Here is an 18,643-nt window from a genome sequence, read left to right as displayed (position 1 = left end):
CTGCATGAAAAGAAGGTTTTGGAGCAGTTCGTAGCTGTTACGCCAGTCACATCACATCAACCACGTCAGTACTCTGCTGTAGATGAGAATTTGGCTTCTGCATTGCGTTTCTGGGCTGGGTTTTTCTTCCTCTTCAAGCTTTTAACATGAAATATTCAATCGTATCCGTGCACAGGAGAGTTGATACAGGTATCACGCTTCAGAGAGCTGTGATGATCGTATCTGGTGGTGAGCACATCCTGCCTTTGTGGTGTCTGTGTTAGCGACCTGAGCGTGACTTTCAGGTTTCAGGAGAAGCATTGTTGTGTTGTCCTCCAGCAGAAGTAGGGTCAGGCAGAACATCCATCCAGAGTTCCCCAAATAGTGTCTGAGGTACATCCAACTACGAGGTGTTTTTGTGGACGCTCCAGGTTGGCTGAAAGGCCAGCTCAGCATCGTGTTCGGAAGGAGATCTGAGCTGGATGACCCCAAGGAATTTATTTTGTTTGTGGGGTTTGTACGGCACTGCTTTGTGCTTCTGCAGTGCCAAATGCTTAAGAAGAAACGATCCTCTTGCGCAAGGGATATCGAGGAGGAGTGATTGCTTCGCTTCCCAAAGACCATAATTTCTCTTAAGAGACTATTACGTACCATGGCACAAGTTTTACTTATATGAAACATATGGAGTCAGCAGACGAGTCTTAGCGAACAAATTGGAGGGCAGCAATCCAAACCCATGCCTGTTGTCTCCGTTTCTCCTTTTTCAGAGTTTTTGCTTAATTGCAAGCTTTCTGTTTGGACTGTAGTTTCTCCTTCTTGGCAGAATGTCCTGTCTTAAATTATTGCTGTCAGCATGTCCTTAGCCCTTCCTGCTCCCCCCGCTCCCCCAAAATGTGGAGCACAGGCTGTGGTGCCTCAGATTGCTATTAAAAAGGCCATTATGTTTTGCAGTTGAAAGCAAAGCCTGCCGTGAATATAATACTTGATCAACGTGATACAACCATCTTCCTATTAATATTACTACATTTCCACACTGCTTTTATAAACAGTGCTCTTTGAAATGGCTGATATCTAGTGATTACGGCTCCATTAGGCGTAGTAACAGATGGTTAATATACGAGTACTTCTTCTGTTGTCATTGATAGCAGAAATACTAAAATGAAAGAGAACGTGGAATTAACGTGGTGCGCCGGAGGATCTCCTATCAATGTCAGGTCATCAGATCGAGGAGAAAGTAAACTGCTGTTCAGAGTGATGCAAAATAGGCCGGAGAGGGATAATGAATCATGCTGGAGCAAGACGAGCGAGCGTGGGTACTGGAATGGATAGCGAGGCCACAGGGAGGATGATCCGCAGATGGGCAGACCACAGTTTTCTGTAAAACGTCCAGGTTTTAGAAGAGGTAAGACTCCTGCGGCTACTCAGTTAGAGGGAGAGGCCTGGAAAGTCCCTGCCTTCTTCACCAGCCAAAAGAGACGTGGAAGTAGGCCATGGACATCAGATAACTTCGCCAAGGTCATCCTGTGGAGATGAAGCAACAGCTTTGCCGAACATCTGCAGTTGCCCTGTGCACCTGCGCGCGGTTGGAGCTTCCATCAGGTATTTTTCAGCAGGCACGATGTGAACGCTGATAGCTGTAAGATAAATCAAACTTAACACCCTACGAAATTCTTAACTTGCTTTTTCAGGTGATGCTTTGGTTAAACTCAGAGTTTGCTGTTAAACAAATAGTTTCCTGGACACTTTTGGGTTGCCTGTTCTTATTTTCTCTCTGTCCGTTCCTAGAAGGAAAGTGGCTCACACTTCACCATTTCTGTGAGAACTGGAGAGTTCACACTTTTGGGTTTCTGTTTTAGATGAGTAATTTGGAGGGCTTGCACATTTATTGCGTGGTAATAAAAACAGGCCAATACTGTTAGAATTAAATGCCAGTGGTAAATAAAGAGGGAGAGTTTAGGTCGTTATTTAAACTAATCTAATGCTTCTTGCACCTTTGAGGCAGATTGGCCACTGCAAAGAGAAAACTGCACAGTCACCTTTGCATTAAATTTATTGCAGAATGAAAAACTCAAATGTGATCTCACTCTCATTAAAATTAAGTAATTGATGTCATCTCTCAATTAGAAGATTCTTTCGGGAGCTTTTGGCAAGTCATTCCAGGTTGCTATTAAGACCTGACCAACGAAGCATCTTTAAACTGGAGGGGATGGGAGATGTTTCCCTGATAAGTAATTGACAGATACGAAGGAGCATCTCAACAAAGTACCTGTCTGCAAAACCACCAAACCCAGCAACCCCAAACCACTCTACGGTGGAGCTACCAAAAGATTTCTTCTTTGTGGAGATTTCTGTCTTGATGTTAGTAAGGTGAAGTCAGCAAAATTTGGAAATGAAGCTGAATAAGTTCCTCTTAACGTGCTTGTCTCGAGGTACCTGGCTTGTGAATGCCCTGAACGTGAATGATCATCAGAAGCAGAACTGTGAAGGGGAGGATTCTGACTTTAGCTTTGACACGAGTTGTTCTCGTCACGCTAACTGTAACTGTAATCCAGTATTGATAGCCCGTTGGCTCTGCTTTTCATTAGCTGGCGTTACAACAATTAACTGTTGTTACTGGTTTACTCTGAATACGTTTTGCTGTTTGTTGCTTTTTCAGACAGCTTGCAGCTCCCAACCTGTGCAGCTAGAGCTTTTGTTTTTTTTTCCTCTTTTATTCATAATACCATCTAGCGTGTTTTAAATAAAATAATAATTAAAAAAAAAAAAAAAAAGCATCCCTGTTTGCAAGGAATCTTTCATCTCCAGCTCTGGGCTATGCAGAACTGGAGTGGTAAGGAGACTTGTGTTTTTGTGCTGGCTTCATCATTTTCAGAATATTAATATTTAATTTAGGCTTTTTAAAGCTTTTAGCAGATTTGTCAGGCTTTCTTCCCTGTGGTGGTATACGTGAGGACAACTTGAGAGAGCGTTCTGATTAACTCGCAGTATGGAATGCGGTTTTATTTATTTTGATTTATGATTGAAAAAAACCCTCCTAAGCCGCTCGTCCTGTTCTGTAAGTAGCTTTGCCATAAACAACCATAAAACAGATCCAGCAGTTTTTCCTTTTCTCCAGCTAGAGTCCCACCAAGCACACACTCATCACCTCCACGCGATCGATACCCGTCCGTGCCATGGGGACTGCCGGCGGTGTCGCCCTGCGGAGAAAAGCGTGGGCAAGCAGCAGCCAGCTGCATGGCACAGGGAGCAGCAGCTTTCACAGCAGCACCATCCCCTGATCCATCACTGCCCGATTCCTTCACCTCGCCTGGGCTGCCAGGGCTCGGGGCAGAAGTCGGGCTGTGCTCACATCGAGCCCTGCGCTGCAAAGGAGAGAGCTCGGGTGCTTCGGTGTCAAGGAGGTGCTCGGCTTCCTCTCGGTTAGGGCTGCAGCGTGCTTATTTACGCGGCTGGTACATCTTTTGGAAGTTTGTATCATGGCTTTTCATTGTGTCTTGTTTTTTTTTTAACAAGTGTTTTCACGGTATATTTGATTTTGGAGAGCTTGCAGCTTGTCAGCACAATACGTTACCCGTAGCACATACATGCCGTGACATTTCAACCAGTTACTAGAAATAAAGCTCTGTCTCCTTCAACTTCAAGAAATTGTGGGAAGTGAAGAGCACAGGACGTGAGAGCAGATCTGGTTCAGGTAGGCTGCCTTTCAGCACAGCAGATAACTCATCCTGAGGAACATTTGGAACCAGTTCAGAGGCTGAGTTCCTTTTTTTCCACTCAGACCGTGCAGCTGCCTGTGGTACACAAGCTCCTGGTGGGTTTGCATCGTGCTCAGGCAGTTCTGGGTGAGGCCTGCAGAGGAGTTTGTGCTTTTCAGCTGACGGAGACATGACTGAGTCCCACGTTCAGCCTCCCGAAATGTGGCGTTCGTGATTCAAGATGCAAACAAAAAAGGGGAAATGCAGTCAGCATTCTGGCTTCTGGCAGAGCCCCTTTTTGTTTACCAGCTCATGTTTCTTTCCAGTTGGCTGCTGTTTGCTGGATCAGTCGATCTGTTGTTTAAAATAATTTGTTTATAGCTAATGCTGCCTTTTGGTCCTTTCATACCGAATTTACCAACAGGAGTTTTCAATTTACCTGCAGAAAGCTGTCTCATTCCTAGGCGAGCGTGTTTGTTTTCCTTCCCTTGCTATCATAAATAAATCACCCTGAGTTTATTTCTACTGCATCCAACGTCCCTGGCCTTCGTGGGAAGAGGGTGCAGCAGCCTCGGCGTCAGACGGAGCAGTTCGCAGGGTGTTGGGGTGTTTGCTTAGCCAGCAAAGCAGCGCTCTGCCAGGTGCCAGATGTGCAACCCGCTCCCTCTTTCATTGCTATTCAGCTCCTGCGTGTCGTTAGGGGCTGCCTCATTAATTACCAGCGTTGGCCGTGCTGTGCGAGGGCCGGTCCCTGGTTTGCAGGCCTCCAGCGTGGAGCTGGCAGTGTTGGAAGCTGCCCAGTCGGCTCTCCAGTGAGGTTTATTAGCTTTTAAGCTGAGCTTTGCTTTCCCAGAAGGGAGGTCCCTCCGTGTGGGGAGCTCTCTGCCCTCCTCGTGCCGTGCACGGGGAAGAGCTGACCCCGAGAGGGGGGGAAGCATCAGCAGATTTTCTCAGTCATTCGCAATACGAAAGCAGCTTTCCCAAAATCATGCCATAGCTAGGCCAGGGAGGAGTTGGGATGAGATGTTTCTCTCAGCCTCGCTCTCTAGGCTGCTGGGGAGATTTTAATTATGGCACGAACAAAGCAGCGATTGTCCAAAGCTTTGTGTCGCTCCGCTTGTTGTTTTATCCAGTGCCTCTGGTCCCTGCTCGCTGCGGATCTCGGCGAGGTGCTCTGGGGTCATTTGTTGTGATTCCTCCGTTGCTATCTTCTGCTTTATTTTTCCCTAATGAGAAGTCAACAAGGTAGAAATTTCCTCCTGTGAATTTTGCTCACGTGAACGTTTGGCTGGAAAATGTGATCTCAGGAACAGCGCTTAGCAAGGTTGCGGCGACAGCTTTCATAACAAATGCATTGCATTTGGGAAGGTTGTTTCATTGTAAATAATTCCCCTATTTGCTTTCAAAGACCAATTCTTCGAACTAGACCGCGTCTTTAACTGCAGGAAAACTCTTTTTTTTTTTTTTTTTGTAACCTCTCTTGCTCATTTGCTTTGCCTTCCTTTTCTTTTTGCCAGGTTGCTGACTGTGTGCTCTTAAATAATCCTACTGATTTCTCCACACTTCCTTCCCTCTACAAGTAAGACACTTGAGAGTTCAGTTTATTGAAAAAGGAGATGGTGCCCCCTGAGAGAGGCCAGGGTGGGAAAATTGGCTGTGAGGAGCCAATTTCTCTGGAAGTGTTTGTGCTCAGCAGCTTCGGGGGGGATCTCGGGTGGGCTTCCCAGCCCTTGGGCTGACTGTGAGCTGGATTGCCGAGCTGTGCCGTGTCTGCAGTAGGATGTTTTGCCACAGTTTTGCTCGTCCATCCAGCTGAAAGGCTTTCACGTTGGCAGGATCTCACCACGTCCTGCTACCCGCCGTCTGAACAAAGTGCTGCTGGAGCCGACGCTTTGACTCTCCGGCGTGCCCCGAACAGAAGTCGTTCCTCGCATCAGCTTTCTTGTAAAGAGCACTGCAGCTGACACAATAATGGGTTTTCTTAGGCTTGCTGGGGACATGCCAGCGTGGTTTCCTTAGCAGTGAAATTCCTCAAGAAGCCACGGTTGCTGATGTAAACATAGCTGGAAGCTTAACACAGCCTGTACTGAAGCGCGGGGCCTGAAATCTGCTTCCTCTGCCCTGCTGCACAGCGCCTTTTTCTTCTGTTCTTTCTGTTTTAGTCGGCTTTCCCAAGCCTGGAGCCAACTTGAACAGGGAGTGCTCTTCAGTCCCGAAGAGACGGCCTCGCCTCGGCGTGGAGGAGCCTGCACACACTCGGGGCTTGTGCGCGGCGCCGAGCAGCTTGCCATGAGCCCCAACGCAGCTCCGCTTTTGTAGGATTTGTGCTGGGCACGGGGTTGTTTCGAATGACCACGTGCAGAGCAGGTTTAAGGGCATTTAACACAGTGCAAATGGCTCTCGATGGCTATCTCCGCTTTGGTTCCCACCAGTCGGGCTCAGAAGGAATGAAATAGGGGAGCCAGGAGCAGATTGGGAGCTGCTCACCCGCTCTGCCGCCTGTGTTTTCGTCGAGCACGCTTCTGGAATTGGGTGGGAGTTCCTGCAAGGCGAATTACTGGTGTTGCACACTAATTTGAGGCTGGGTAAAAAATTAATAATTGTATTGCTTTAGCATTAAGTAGTGGGATCCTACTGGGGTGACTAATGCTGTGTAATAGTAACTATCCTAGAGTGAGCACTCGCTAATGCTGTAGCGTGGCTGCGGTTTGTGTTGCAGATCTGAGTGCTTTGGGACAAACAATGTGTTTTGCTCTCTCAAGCAGCCATCGTTTCCTTGCTGCCCTTTTCTGAGAGCTAGGAGTGACATCCTGGTGAATACAGGCTTGGCACTGCCTCTTTGGGAGGATCGGGATAGGAGGCATGCGGGAGAACACGTCGTGATAGATGTCTCACCTCTTTAGTTCGATAAATTCATTCTTTTGATGGCTTTTTTGTTTGGGGGGCGATCGGTCTTTTAAGTGCTAATGCGTTTGCGGCGATATTTCTTTGTTTCAACATGCATAATCATCGAGCTCAGCCAGTTATTTGGAATAGCATTTGCCCATCTGGAGCTCCATAATTATCGTGCTATGGTGCAGTACAGCATGCCAACTAGGTTAGGGCTGTATTTAAAGGAGGATGGGAGTTGCATTTCCATACCTGAATGCTTTGTGATAAGAAGCGCTGTTTGATCAGTAGATAGGGGAGTAATTGCTCTTCACTTCTTTCTTTTCCCATTCTGACATCGTGTTCAGGGATCTAGAATTTAATTACAAAAGGCAACTTCGGGCACAGTCGGACTGAAACAAGTTGCATATCCAAAGCATGCTTCTGGACAGCTTGGCAAGGTGTTGCTCCGTGTCAGGTGTGGAGGAGGGCTACCAGCAAGGAATACCCGTGGCAGTTGGCCTACGGTAGGAAAATCAAAGCCTTCCTCAAGAGCATTCTTAATCATTGCCGTCTGCAGGCCTTGGAAGGGTGAGGGGCAGGAGTTGCACACAGGATAAAATCCGTACAAACTCCTGTTTCAGTCTCATCCGAGGTAGATCCACTGCAGCAATATTCTGATGTTTCTGTGCACGGGGGCAAGAGGAAAGCCCTTGGGAAGAAGGTTTTGGCGCATGCCTTGTACTGTAAGGCAGTGCCACCGATGGCTGCTGCATGGTAGAAGCTTTACACGTCCCTCCTCAACCCATCGCCTTGCTTTGGAGCCCCTGACAGCCTTTGGATGCTGGTTGTGGAAAAACTAAGGGGAGATGCTTGGCTTTCTAGTGACAGATGCCTTTCTACATAGGTTGAAATATTTCATTTTGAAGCAGGATGAGTTCTCTTTGGGAGCCTGCAAGTTTTCGGTATTAAGGCTGTGTTGAAAACAGGCTTGGTTTGGAAATTCATCTGTCCACAGTAGCCTATTTGGTGGAGAAAGTGTGCTGCTTGGAACAGGCGGAGAATTTGTGTGTAATCCCTGCTAGTTGGGCTGGAAGGACGACTCCTGGGAGAAGGTTATCAACACGCAGGGTTCTGAGGGCTCGGTTTCTCCCTGAAGGAGGACAATGATGCACCTCCTGAATAGGTGCTGAGTCACGGGGTTGGTGCTCTTGCCTGGAGTTTAGTCATTTCCTGGGAAACTTTTGTTTTCAGTCTGGTGGTAGAGGGCTAGGTCTGCGTGTTTGTGCTGGGGGTGAAATAAATGAGTTTCTGCCGGAGGTTAGTCAGAAAAGAGAATTTTTGCAGACTTGCTTCACTTGGGCTTTAAAATTCATTGTGAGTCGTCTTGTTTGACATTTTACTCAGCTTCGACTGTGCATATAGCCAGGTCTTGCACACGGTTATGTGGCTCTTGCTGTTTTTCATCATCTAAATGCGTTGTTTTGATGCTGCGTTGGTGTTACAAACCCCGTGAAGGGCTCCTACACCAAAACCCAAGTTCTGCCCAGGGACTGCTTGTTAAAAATAGGTGAAAACATTTCTCTTGAACAGATTTTGTAAAAGCCCTATTTGTGACAAAGCTTTGCTTTTGTGCCCTGTGTAATATTCAGAAGGGAAAACTTATTTTTCCCCATGCAAGTCGCAGCTATTTAAAAGTTGTATATTATTATTTATTTTTTTTTCTCCAGGGTGGGGTTAGAGGCAGGATTTATTATTTGTGCATGGGATTAAGCTATTTCTGTGCGTATGCTGCTTTTGTGGGTAACATGTTATTACTACTACTAGGTTAAAGGTTGGACTGGATGATCTCAGAGGTCTTTTCCAACCTGGCTGATTCCACGTGAAATTCATAGGGCTGCACTTTGAAAAACAATGGCTTAGATAAAAATTCCATTCAGTGATTGTACTTTGCAGGTGTTTGTTAGAGGCTGCGAGCAGAGTGTTTATTTAGTAGGGTTATCAGAGTTAACAGAATTTGGTGATGTATTTAAAGGTTTTGAGTGGTTTTCTCCAGCAGTTTTGTTATTTTAAACATTTTGCCTGTTGCAGAGGTAGATGTCAGCCTTGCATCGATAGCAAGGTCTGAGTTGCTGGTGCAGGAGCTCATCACACATCCTCTTGTCACAGGTAAGGGTCTGAAAGGCAAAGCATCTCCAGCCTTCCTCTCCTGACACAGGAATGAGTTAGAAGTATGGCTTAAAATTTGGCTGCGTCCTCGTTTGAGCAACTTAGCTGGGGAAATCCTTTGAAGAAGCCAACCCCGGAGCATGCCGGGGTCATGCTGATGCTGCAAAAACTGTGCACGTGCAACGTGCAGGAATGTTCTCGTGTCTGCTCCAAAGAGAAGAATCAACAGAGTTGTAGTTCATATCAGGGGCTCTTTTATTTACAGTGGTAAGTTTCCAAGTATTTTTCAGTGTCCAAGTCTTGCTAAGCCTTCGAGAACTCCTTTGCTAACCCAGGACGGTGCCGTTTGCAGCAGCAGTAAGATGCCACACGGGTCTTTTTCTGCGGGGAAGGGAGGGTCTTCAGCTGAAACTGATCTGACGCCACCTCCTTTTTGTCGGTCACCCCCTGCCCGTGCACACAAAGAAAACTGAACTCTGTCCTGAGCTCACCCAGGTTGGTGATACATCACATATGGCATCCAAGATTACTGCCCATAATACACGCGCCGAGACGGGTGAAGCGAGGACACTGGGTCAGCTGCAACTCCGAAATGCTGCTGTACGAGAGAGACATTCTTCAGGAGATGGATTTGTTGTTTAAAGGTGAAACAACAGCAATAAAAAAATATTAAAAGTGCTTAAGGTGCACACGAAGTGACGTGGGGGGAAGTGCACCTTGTGACCTTGAATGACACAGCCCTGGACCTCTGCACATGGGGCAGACCACGCCACGAAAATCCAACTGCATTCTTTCGAAGTAATAAATGTTGAGATTAAAATAGTTTTAGCTTGATAAAACAGCATTCATCAGCCTTTAGAAAAGATTTCTTCTTAAAGTGTGGAACAGAGTCCCCACAGTGCTGCAGCCAAGTAGACTTGTAGTGTATATAAATTAATCTGGAGCTGATCTGTCTGTGAAACTTCTAGTGCTGCAACTGTAGCAGTATAATGCTGGTGCTTAACAAACACAGCTTTGTAAGTCTTGCTGCTTTTTCAGTAGCCTATTCATGTTCTTAAAGGGAACAGAATGGTGCTGTTAAAGGAGAACTGCAATGCGCAAACCTGTTCTTTTTGGTTATCCATACTGCTTTTTGTGATATAAGGACTGAGCAAGGCTTTATTTATATTTTTTTTTAAGAAATCTGTGACTTTTTTTTCTGTAAGACTGTAGTTTGCAGACCTTGGTATTGTCTTCAAGGAGGAAACCTGATATACAGCTTCACCAGAAGGAAGGAGGAGGGAATCTTTGAAGCTGCATCATCACCTGGCCTCAAACAGAACGAGGGAATTGTCTAAACTTGTAACGTAGTTCTGGTGCTGAATTTATAGCCAAAGAGTGTTGAGAGTGCAAGACCTTTTAACAGGTATGCTCTGTTTGGGCACGTGAAAAGAGGTTTAAATGTTATTCTTTGGTTTGCTGAAGCCTGGCACTGAGGACATCTTAGCTTTTGGCCTTGGTAAAACCATGGCAGGGGGTGTCTGGAAGGTGCCAGTCCTCCAGGCGGTGGAAGAAAGGTGAGCTCTAACTCTGAAATAGGTAATTAATTACGTGAGTGGCAATAATGTTGGTTCCTGAGGTGCCAAACTGGTTGGTGTGATAGCTATTTTCTGCCTAGGCTGTAGCTGAGACGGTCAGAAGTGTTAACGTGCATGCCTTTCTAGTTTGGGATTTCTCAGACATGCCACCTAACACGTCCAAGCACACTTGAAAGGCCTTATCTGGATGTGGCATGCAGCACAAGAACATTTTGGACTTCCAGCTCTGCACTTCTGGCTTTCAACATCTCCAGCTGGTGGCTACTTCTGGTCAAGGACAGGAAATCCAGAATCAAGCTCTGCAAAGCCAAGCTTGGTATCGTGTCCTTTCAGAGTTAGAGGTGGTAAAACTGCAGGGAGACATGGCCTGGCACACATGCCTAGGGATCGAGAAGGGGAGCAGGGAAGAAGGGCAAAGTCATCAAGGTCACTTAACCCGGGTGAGACCTGAAAAGCAGATGCAATGGTGATAATATAATTTATTTCCTTATTTTCCTATTATAACCTTGTTAGAGTGTTTGCTGTTAAGTAAACAGAGCAGGTAACCATGTTGGGGGACTAATGAATGGACCAGAAGCATTTCCAGGATTCTCTGTCAGCATAAGCTGCTAGAAATATCAAAATTGTTTTTTTGTTGATGTTTTAAAAGCATCCAAACATTTTTCCAAATGCATACAAACTCATTTCAGATTCGACTCTTTTGCTTGATGCAGTCAAGTGTTTGGAGGCTTTGTTGGAGAGATGCTGTGCGCTACGTGATCATTTTCCTTAATTTCTCCACTGTAGTAATTATGGTTTTGTTAGACAGTAAATGATTCAGTGTTCTCATTCCATGGGGGGAAGGGGAGCAAGGATGTTGAAAGAGGAGTATTGTCTGAGCGTAGCAGGATTAGCTGGTGTTACCACCTTGCACTGATTGAGCACCGCTGGTTAGAAGAGATCATCAACCCTAATTGCTAAAAAGCAGCCTGGCGTCACAGGGCGGTGAGGCTCCTGAAGTTTGAGGCTCCTCTGTTGCATGATTTGAATATAGGTGTAACATCAAGGCTGATCGGTGGCAGTTCCCTGGGCTTCCTTCTGCCCTGGGTAAGCCCGCGCGGTTCCTCTGTTGGCGTGAACTCTCGGCAGGCAGAAAATGCCAGGGGGATGCGTGTGATGAGGACGAATTCTGATTTCTAAGGGAGGAGAATCACAGAAGAAGGGAACATTGTGTTTTCCAGGGAATTCTCTTTCTCAGCTGCAATTGGTTTAATCACAAACAAACAAAGCTCCTGCGGTCAGGACCTTGTCCAGGCGTCCTCGGCGAGGGCGGAGGGTTGCTCCCGGACTCGACTCCATCTCTGCAAACCATAAATGCTGAGTTACTTCTGACTCCAGGGAACGACATCCATCTCTTATGTATTTGTAAGACCTGCAGTGTCTTGAAAAGTAGAATGTTTTTAAATTCTTTTAAATCTGTCGGAAGAGAGGAAAGATGAAACGGGCTGGAGGGGGCAGCGTTGGAAGAGGGATCTGTACTGCAATACCCAGCAAGGTGAGGAGTTCCTGAAGCACCTCCATACCCTCCTGCCACAGAACCTGTTCTGTGGAGCTGCCTGGAGCTGGTCCACCAAACGCTGTGCAAATGAGCAGGAAAACTGAGCTGGTGGCTGGGCTGGAGCAAATCTCTCATGTGTTGGGATGGGTTCACCTTTGTGAGTCGCGGAGGTGCTTTTGGGATGGAAAAACCTGGGAGTTTGGGTGGCAGAGGGAGGAAAATGGTGGTGCGTGGAGCTGCTGGGATGGATCGTGGTGATGGAGCAGGGCTGCATTTACCCTTCAGCCTCTTCCACCCTCCTGGTTGCCTGAAGACATTGCTGCACCCGAGCTGGTGGCTACTGGTGCCAGAAGGAAGGCGAGCCTGTTTCTTCGTCGCGTCAGTGACCGGAGGCCTAGCTCGCTCACACAACCCTTAAATGTAAATAAAGAGAAGATCTCTGACCATAACGTGAGAGCAGAACTGGTAATGACATAGCTTGTAGCAAGTCCTGCTAAAACTCCTCCGCCGTGCTGTGAGAGGTGGCCCGGGGCTGGGACCGCTGCCCTTGAGGCCATGTAGGTGAGGATGCTCTGCTGAATTTGGGGTAGGGGCAGCGTGGGGAGGGGATGCTTTGTGGACAGTAGGCAAGGTCACGATGTCACAACGTCAGCTGGTGATGGTGAATGGTTCTTGATGGAAAACGAACTGAATTTTTGCTTTCTTTTCCCAAGAATCCCCTTTTCCTCGGCAGGGCCTCCTCAGCGCATGGAGGCACAAGCACGGCTACAGATAAATATAGCCTCCAAGTGAACTGAAACAGTTGTAGCTGGGAGAGGGCCAAAAGAATGCCTCAGCAGTAAGTGTTTTTGTTTGGAATTTCTTTCCGAGGAGTGAACAAACACTAGCACCATGGTAAAGCAAAATTGTCAGCCCTCGTTTGCCTCGCTAATGCTTCGTGGTGCTACGTCTGCCTAGAGAGGGGTTGGAGTTCTTGGGTTGGTTTTTAGCTGTCCAGAAGAATTCAGCACAGCAAACGTCACAAAGCCTTGAATTTATGGGAGCAGGCTTGATGAGGAGTTACCAGGTTTATGTAGTAGGAGTGAATGGTTCTTGAGATTGCAGCCCCATTGTCTTGGCTCTCTTCCTGTTGCTGTAATTTATGACTTTCTGCGAGGAAATCCGCATTTATGTTCAGATCGAGCCAGTTCCATTTCCTGTGGATCAGCAGAAAAGGGATAGCGGGAAAGAAAATTTCCCTCCTGGTGAGTCTCTGATTTCTCAGTGGATCGATCCCGAATTTGGGGTATATGGGACCGGAGGAAGGAGACACTGTGCCATAAATGCCTTCCATTCATGCACCATGTTAAAAAGACATTTGTTTGCACGACTCACGATGTCGCTTTAGGCGTAACTCCTGTGGCTGCAGTAACTGGATCATGGTTTTATTAAGGTGATTTTACACCTGTTACCCATACCTGCATGCAGCCTTTTTTTCCTAGCCTTAGTCCCCGTGTCTTGCTGGAGATCCCATTTCAGTTAATTGTGGTCTGTTTCTAGCTTGCAGGGGTGGCTGTCCTTAAAGAAAGAACTCAGTTTATTTATCAGTTTTGTTTTTATCAGTTTCTTTTAACCTTTTTGTTCCCTACTGGCCAGTTCCCCTTCTATGGGGCTAGCCTAAGAAGTTAAATGTGATGGCTTCTTGTCCCGTAAGACAGGTCCTTGAGCCTGTCAGTCTTTGTCAAAATACTGCTGGAATGGGTTTGTTTTGGTTTTCCTTTTTTTTTTTCCTATTTTTTTGGGTTGGTTTTGCTGTTGTTGTTACAAGCACTACTTGGAAACCCAGCAGTGGGAGGGCACAGAGCTGCAGGGAAGCCCCAGGAATTTCTCACCCTCCTTTCTCCTGCCTGGGTTTTACTGGCTGTAACTTCCCTGCTCCTGCCAAATAGCAGCTGACTTTTTCTTATTATCTCATGCTCGGAGAATCCTTTTTTTTTTTTTTTCAAGCGATAAGATAAATGCCTCGGATCACGTGGTAGGGAAGGTTGCAAACGTTTTGACCGTTGAGAGTGCTGGTATTTGCTGGTAATGCACTAGTATTCCTCAGTAATACCAACAAATTTCTGTGGCAGATGTTGCATTATATATAGTGCGTAACCACCGATGTCAGGAGCCCAATTAAATCTTGCGGAGAAGTTAATCACAAACTAACAAGCTCCAAACAAATCTGCGGGTTGGCTTCTAAGGGAAAATCCCTCCCCCTGCCTGCGCAGGTTTGTTTTTCCTGAAGTGGCAGTCACCCCGCTCCATTTGCTACCCAAATGTGGGGGAATTCAAGCTGCTCCTGAAGGAGGAGAGGCAAATCTCAAAAGCTTGTAGGTTCTGTAGCTCACGCAGTCAATGAAAACATTACCCCGCTCTTTGTATGGCTTTTCTTGAAGGTGTAGTTTTCGTACGCTGGCAGCATACCTTTCTCGTGAGCTGGATTCATTTCACTGAGCCGTGTATTGCAATCAAGCATTAAAATTAATGCTTTGGTTGGCATTTCGGTGCTTCATGGCCATTCTAATGTGCTGCTGCTGGATTCGTTCGGACTTGTCGGGGCCTGACTCAAACGTGGCAAAAGAGAAGTGAGATAAAGTTGTGTGTGCAAATGCACGCCCTCCGCTAGGCAGCGTATTTATCCGCTGCAGCCTCAAAACTTTTAGGCTAGGTGCTAAACGATGCTGAGATTCGACTGTCCAGCAAAAGGAGCTAATCCCGTACCCTTGCCAAGCATCTCAGTGCTGCAAAATCACCTTTCGAACCCCAGTGGCCACTTGGCTGGAATGTTTCGTCGGGGATGCCAGCGGTGTAGGGCGGCTTAGAGCCTAAACCCTTTAATCACCTTTCTGATGTGCCCGTCCAGATCCGGCTGGAAGTGTCTGGCTGAAAGATGCTGCAAGGAGCCAGGAAAAGCTGGGGCCTGTGCTGCTCGGTGTCTAATGCTCTGCAGCCTTACGATAATCAGGCTCAGGGCAAAGCAAGCATGTTGTTTGTGATCTCTAGTTTCTTGTTATAACACAAGCGATGGCTTCATTTTAGCCCGAGTAAGGAATACCAAATAATTCTGTTTTCCTATTGCTGTGTATTTGATCACTTCCAATCCTTCAGCCCCAAGAGAGATGAGGTTATGAGTGCAGGGTCAGGCTACAAAAAGGCTTGAAATGCTGCGGGGCTTTTTGTTTTAATCCCTTCAAGGTTTCAGGCTTTCTTGTGGTTCTGATGTAATGTGAGAAATTAAAACAAAAGACAGCAGCCAGATGGTACATCTCCAGGATCAGACAGATTAGTTTTTTTAAAAAAGGGAAACGTTCACTAATACGCATTCTCTTCTGGAGTTTTGCTTCTGTGGAGCTCAAGCATCTCTCTTCTGCGTGGCTCTACTAGCAGGCAAGCGATGGAATTAGGGCTATCAACAAGTTCTAAAAATAAATAAAAAAGCTTCCTTTCACTGAATATCAAACTGAATATTGCAAGTCTGGTTTTCTGAATCACAGCGTGTGCTTGCTGGGCAGTAGTCTCAGAGGTGCCTCTGTTCATCCTTCCATTTTCTGAGGAGCTCTAAGCAGTGTTCCCTCCTGCACTGGGCCCACTTTTGTTTGCTGGAAGCTGCTCTCCCTTTGATTAGTTTAAGCTCAGGCTCTGAATTTGCACTTTCCCTTTGCCCTGTTGTTTGGGAATTATTCTATTAGTTAGCCGACTTGGCTTTGTGGTTACAGAATATTTTCATGTGCTTCGAGTTTCCCTTTTTACGTTTTCATGGCTTTGATATTCCATTTAGATAGCGGTTCTGATTCAAATTACTGCATTTAAATAGTGTATATCTATGATCCCAAGGGAAACTACAGAAACTCTGTAATATGGAGGCTTTGAAATCATAATGCACCCACTTCTATTTGGTTTCAGGTTGTCTTCGGCGTTTGCATTGACATGTTCAGGTGAAACCTTTGTGTCATTGAAAAGTAAATGAAACCCAAAACAAAAACACTGGTTAAATAAGTTTTCTTTTCTTGGTTTCAGGGGACATCACACAAAAGGGGTATGAGAAGAAGAGAGCAAAGCTGCTGGCTCCGTATGTTCCACAAACACAAGGTGGGTGCTTGTTTCGGTTGGGTAACGAGTGTGCATACCCTTGGCATTAAAGGGATCCGAGATGGCTGTGGAACGCAGCGCTGACATTTAGTTTACCAGCTCTGAGCCTGGCAAAAATTGTGTTTTGGTGTGTGTTTCCGTAGCTATCTAATAAGGACACTTGTGGAGTTTGCACAGGAGCCAGGAAGCCACGGGCAGCATTTTGCCTCTAGCTTGCTGGTTCGTACTGGCCTCCAGGGATTCCTGCTGGCTGGGCTGTTTGTTGGGGCTTCGTAGAGCGCTGTGTGTGCCTCAGTGCCTTCCCTGCCCCGTCTTTATCTCACCCCTGCATAAATCACTTCCTATTCCTTCGTCAGCTGCGAAGTCCAGGCCTTTGAATTGCTCATGAAGTGTGAGGTCCTCAAGAATGGCTCCTGAAATCTTAAAACTGGCTTTACATAGCCCTGCTTTCAGCCATCTTAATTCTATATTAGAGAATTTCTTTATTTATTAGAATATTAGAGAATTTCTATATTGATTAGAGAATATTCTTTATTTTTCTTTTTTTTTTTTTTTTACTAGAGAGCTGAATTCACGTACTTTGTTTACATCTATTTCTTTTGGTTCAGAGATCCCTGGCTGTAGAGCTGAGTGGCCGCGGGATAATTATATATAGTTCTAAACTGAAGGACAAGGCTGAATGTCCAATAATTATGGGGATGCTTGCCCAAAATAATTGCACGGCTGATATGCTGAGATGCTTAACCATTCAAAACTAATGTGTCTGGCTCTTAGCAGTTCGGGGAGTGAATGGGTCTGATAGGCAGCAGTGACTGGACTTACTGTAATTCACGGAGACTGAACTACTGCCAAAAAACAAAACAAAAAAAGGAAGGCTAAAAGTGCATTTATTGACCGTTAGCACTGCTTCCACTGGGGGAAGCTTGTGCGGGTTTTCTGCTGAAATTGCAGTGGTTCAGGCAAGGTTTGAGCAACACAAAACAGTTCTGCCACTGTCACGCGGTAGCATCTAGATTGTGCCACTCCAAAACATCGATGTTTGCGTTCCCGGTCTCCTCCAGCCCAGCTTTTTCTCCACTTTCTCTTTGCATATTCTACAAAAGCTGATGCCTGCTCTCTTGCGTGAGACTCGTGCCATAGCGGGTGCTTTGTATACAAAAGAACAGGGCATTCTGCCGGAGGAAACATCCTGAAGGTAGCAAAAATTGTTTCTCGGTCTTCAACAAGGTTTTGTTACAAGCAGCACTCTGCGTACTGACGAGTTCCTCCCTGAGCCACAGATGGGATGGGAAGCTCTGGAGGCCCGGTTGTTGCCCTTGTATCAAATCTGCTTGTTATTTACAGAAACCCCAAACTAATACACATGAGTAATCCCTCTTTACAGGCTTTGGAAGTCGGTATTTGCTCAGCAGGTCTTTGAGTCCGACGTGTACACCAGGGGAGATCTTGAGCCTTAGGAGGAAGCGTGGGCTCGTCCCGTATGTTCGGGTGCCTTCTTGGCACGTTTGCTTTCATCGTGGAGGCTGAAGCTCTCCAAGTTGCTTTTCATCTGCCAGCGTGATGCGCCCCTCACGCCTGTCACTTTGCACGCCTGCTTGGTTTGTTTCAGCAAATGTTGTTTAATTAAGCGGGGAAGAAAATGGCAAGACTGTCTGCGGCCCTGCTATCCTAATTGTCCTGCTTTTCAAGTCTGCAGAATGAACCGAAGTTCAGGAAGAGACACAGGTTGATAGGAGGTCACCAATTAAGATAGTATTTTGACTGCTCTTCTGGCTCAGCCCTCTAGTTTGTTTTTTTTTATATATCCTATATCCAGCTGCCCCCATATCCAGCTGTAAAAATCCTGTTGAAGCCACGCGTGAGGGGTGCAGAATCAGGTCACCTTTTTAACGAGCAGAAACCTGATTTAGCTCACAACAAGAAAATGTTTACTCCTGTCATTTAGTGCCCTAGGTTTCTCAAGGCCCCAGCCTGATGTTAGCTAACGCATTGTCTCCATTTCACAGATGTGAAACGAGACAAACGAAGGCATGATGACAGGTCAGGGCACGTCGGCATTGTAATTCGGGAGATTCTTATTGCTTAAGCTGGGCTCCATTCACATTGCCTCTGGGAGCTCGCCTCATTATTTTTGAGTTAAGGCAACAATGTTAATTACCTAAAGATACATGTTTTCCCGGTGCAACATCCATTTTTGTAAATGGACCGCGCTGAGGTGCTGCAGCCGCCGTGCCAGGCTTGCTGCTCCTCCGCTCTGCGCTGGCTGCGGCACAAAAAGGCTTTGAAGAAAGCGTTTTGGGCAGCTCCCCAGGTTCCACACGGTAAGTAATGCTGCAGGTTTCACTCTTGCCTTGGACCGAAGCAGGGAGGACGGATGCTAATTTCGCTTTACGGTAACGAGCTTAAACCGCAGGCGTCCTTTTGGCACGGTCAGAGGGGGTCTTGCTGCTGTGAGTTGATGTTTTGTTGGAGTAAAGCTGATGTTTGGGAGTCATCCTCAGAGTCCTTAGTTAGGGCCAAATATTTCTAGGCCCATTTTAAAGGAATTAATACAATTTCACTATTTTGCAAAGTGCTTTTTGGACAGGCAGACGAACTGTCGTGGCACTAGCAGGTGGTACAGAAACCCACCGCCTCTTGAAACTGGTCTGCTGCAGGCACCAGGCAAACTCCTGCCTTGAGGAAAACTTCTCCACATCGGTTGC

The 18,643-nt window shown here is 46.5% G+C and overlaps 1 protein-coding gene across 3 annotated transcripts in view; it reads left to right on the top strand.

Annotated features, from left to right (window-relative positions):
- DIP2B (disco interacting protein 2 homolog B) overlaps positions 1–18,643 on the top strand; it is a 68,212-nt gene that overhangs the window by 13,158 nt on the left and 36,411 nt on the right. For all 3 annotated transcript variants that reach the window (XM_032204815.1, XM_032204814.1, XM_032204813.1), the window contains exon 2: positions 15,867–15,938. In XM_032204815.1, the coding sequence (XP_032060706.1) occupies positions 15,867–15,938 (72 nt within the window). The remainder of the gene's footprint in view (positions 1–15,866; positions 15,939–18,643) is intronic.

This window comes from Aythya fuligula, chromosome 29 (assembly GCF_009819795.1).
Source record: "Aythya fuligula isolate bAytFul2 chromosome 29, bAytFul2.pri, whole genome shotgun sequence".
NCBI lineage: Eukaryota > Metazoa > Chordata > Aves > Anseriformes > Anatidae > Aythya > Aythya fuligula.
Note: the sequence above shows the minus strand (reverse complement) of the source record. Positions and strands in the feature narration are given on the sequence as shown.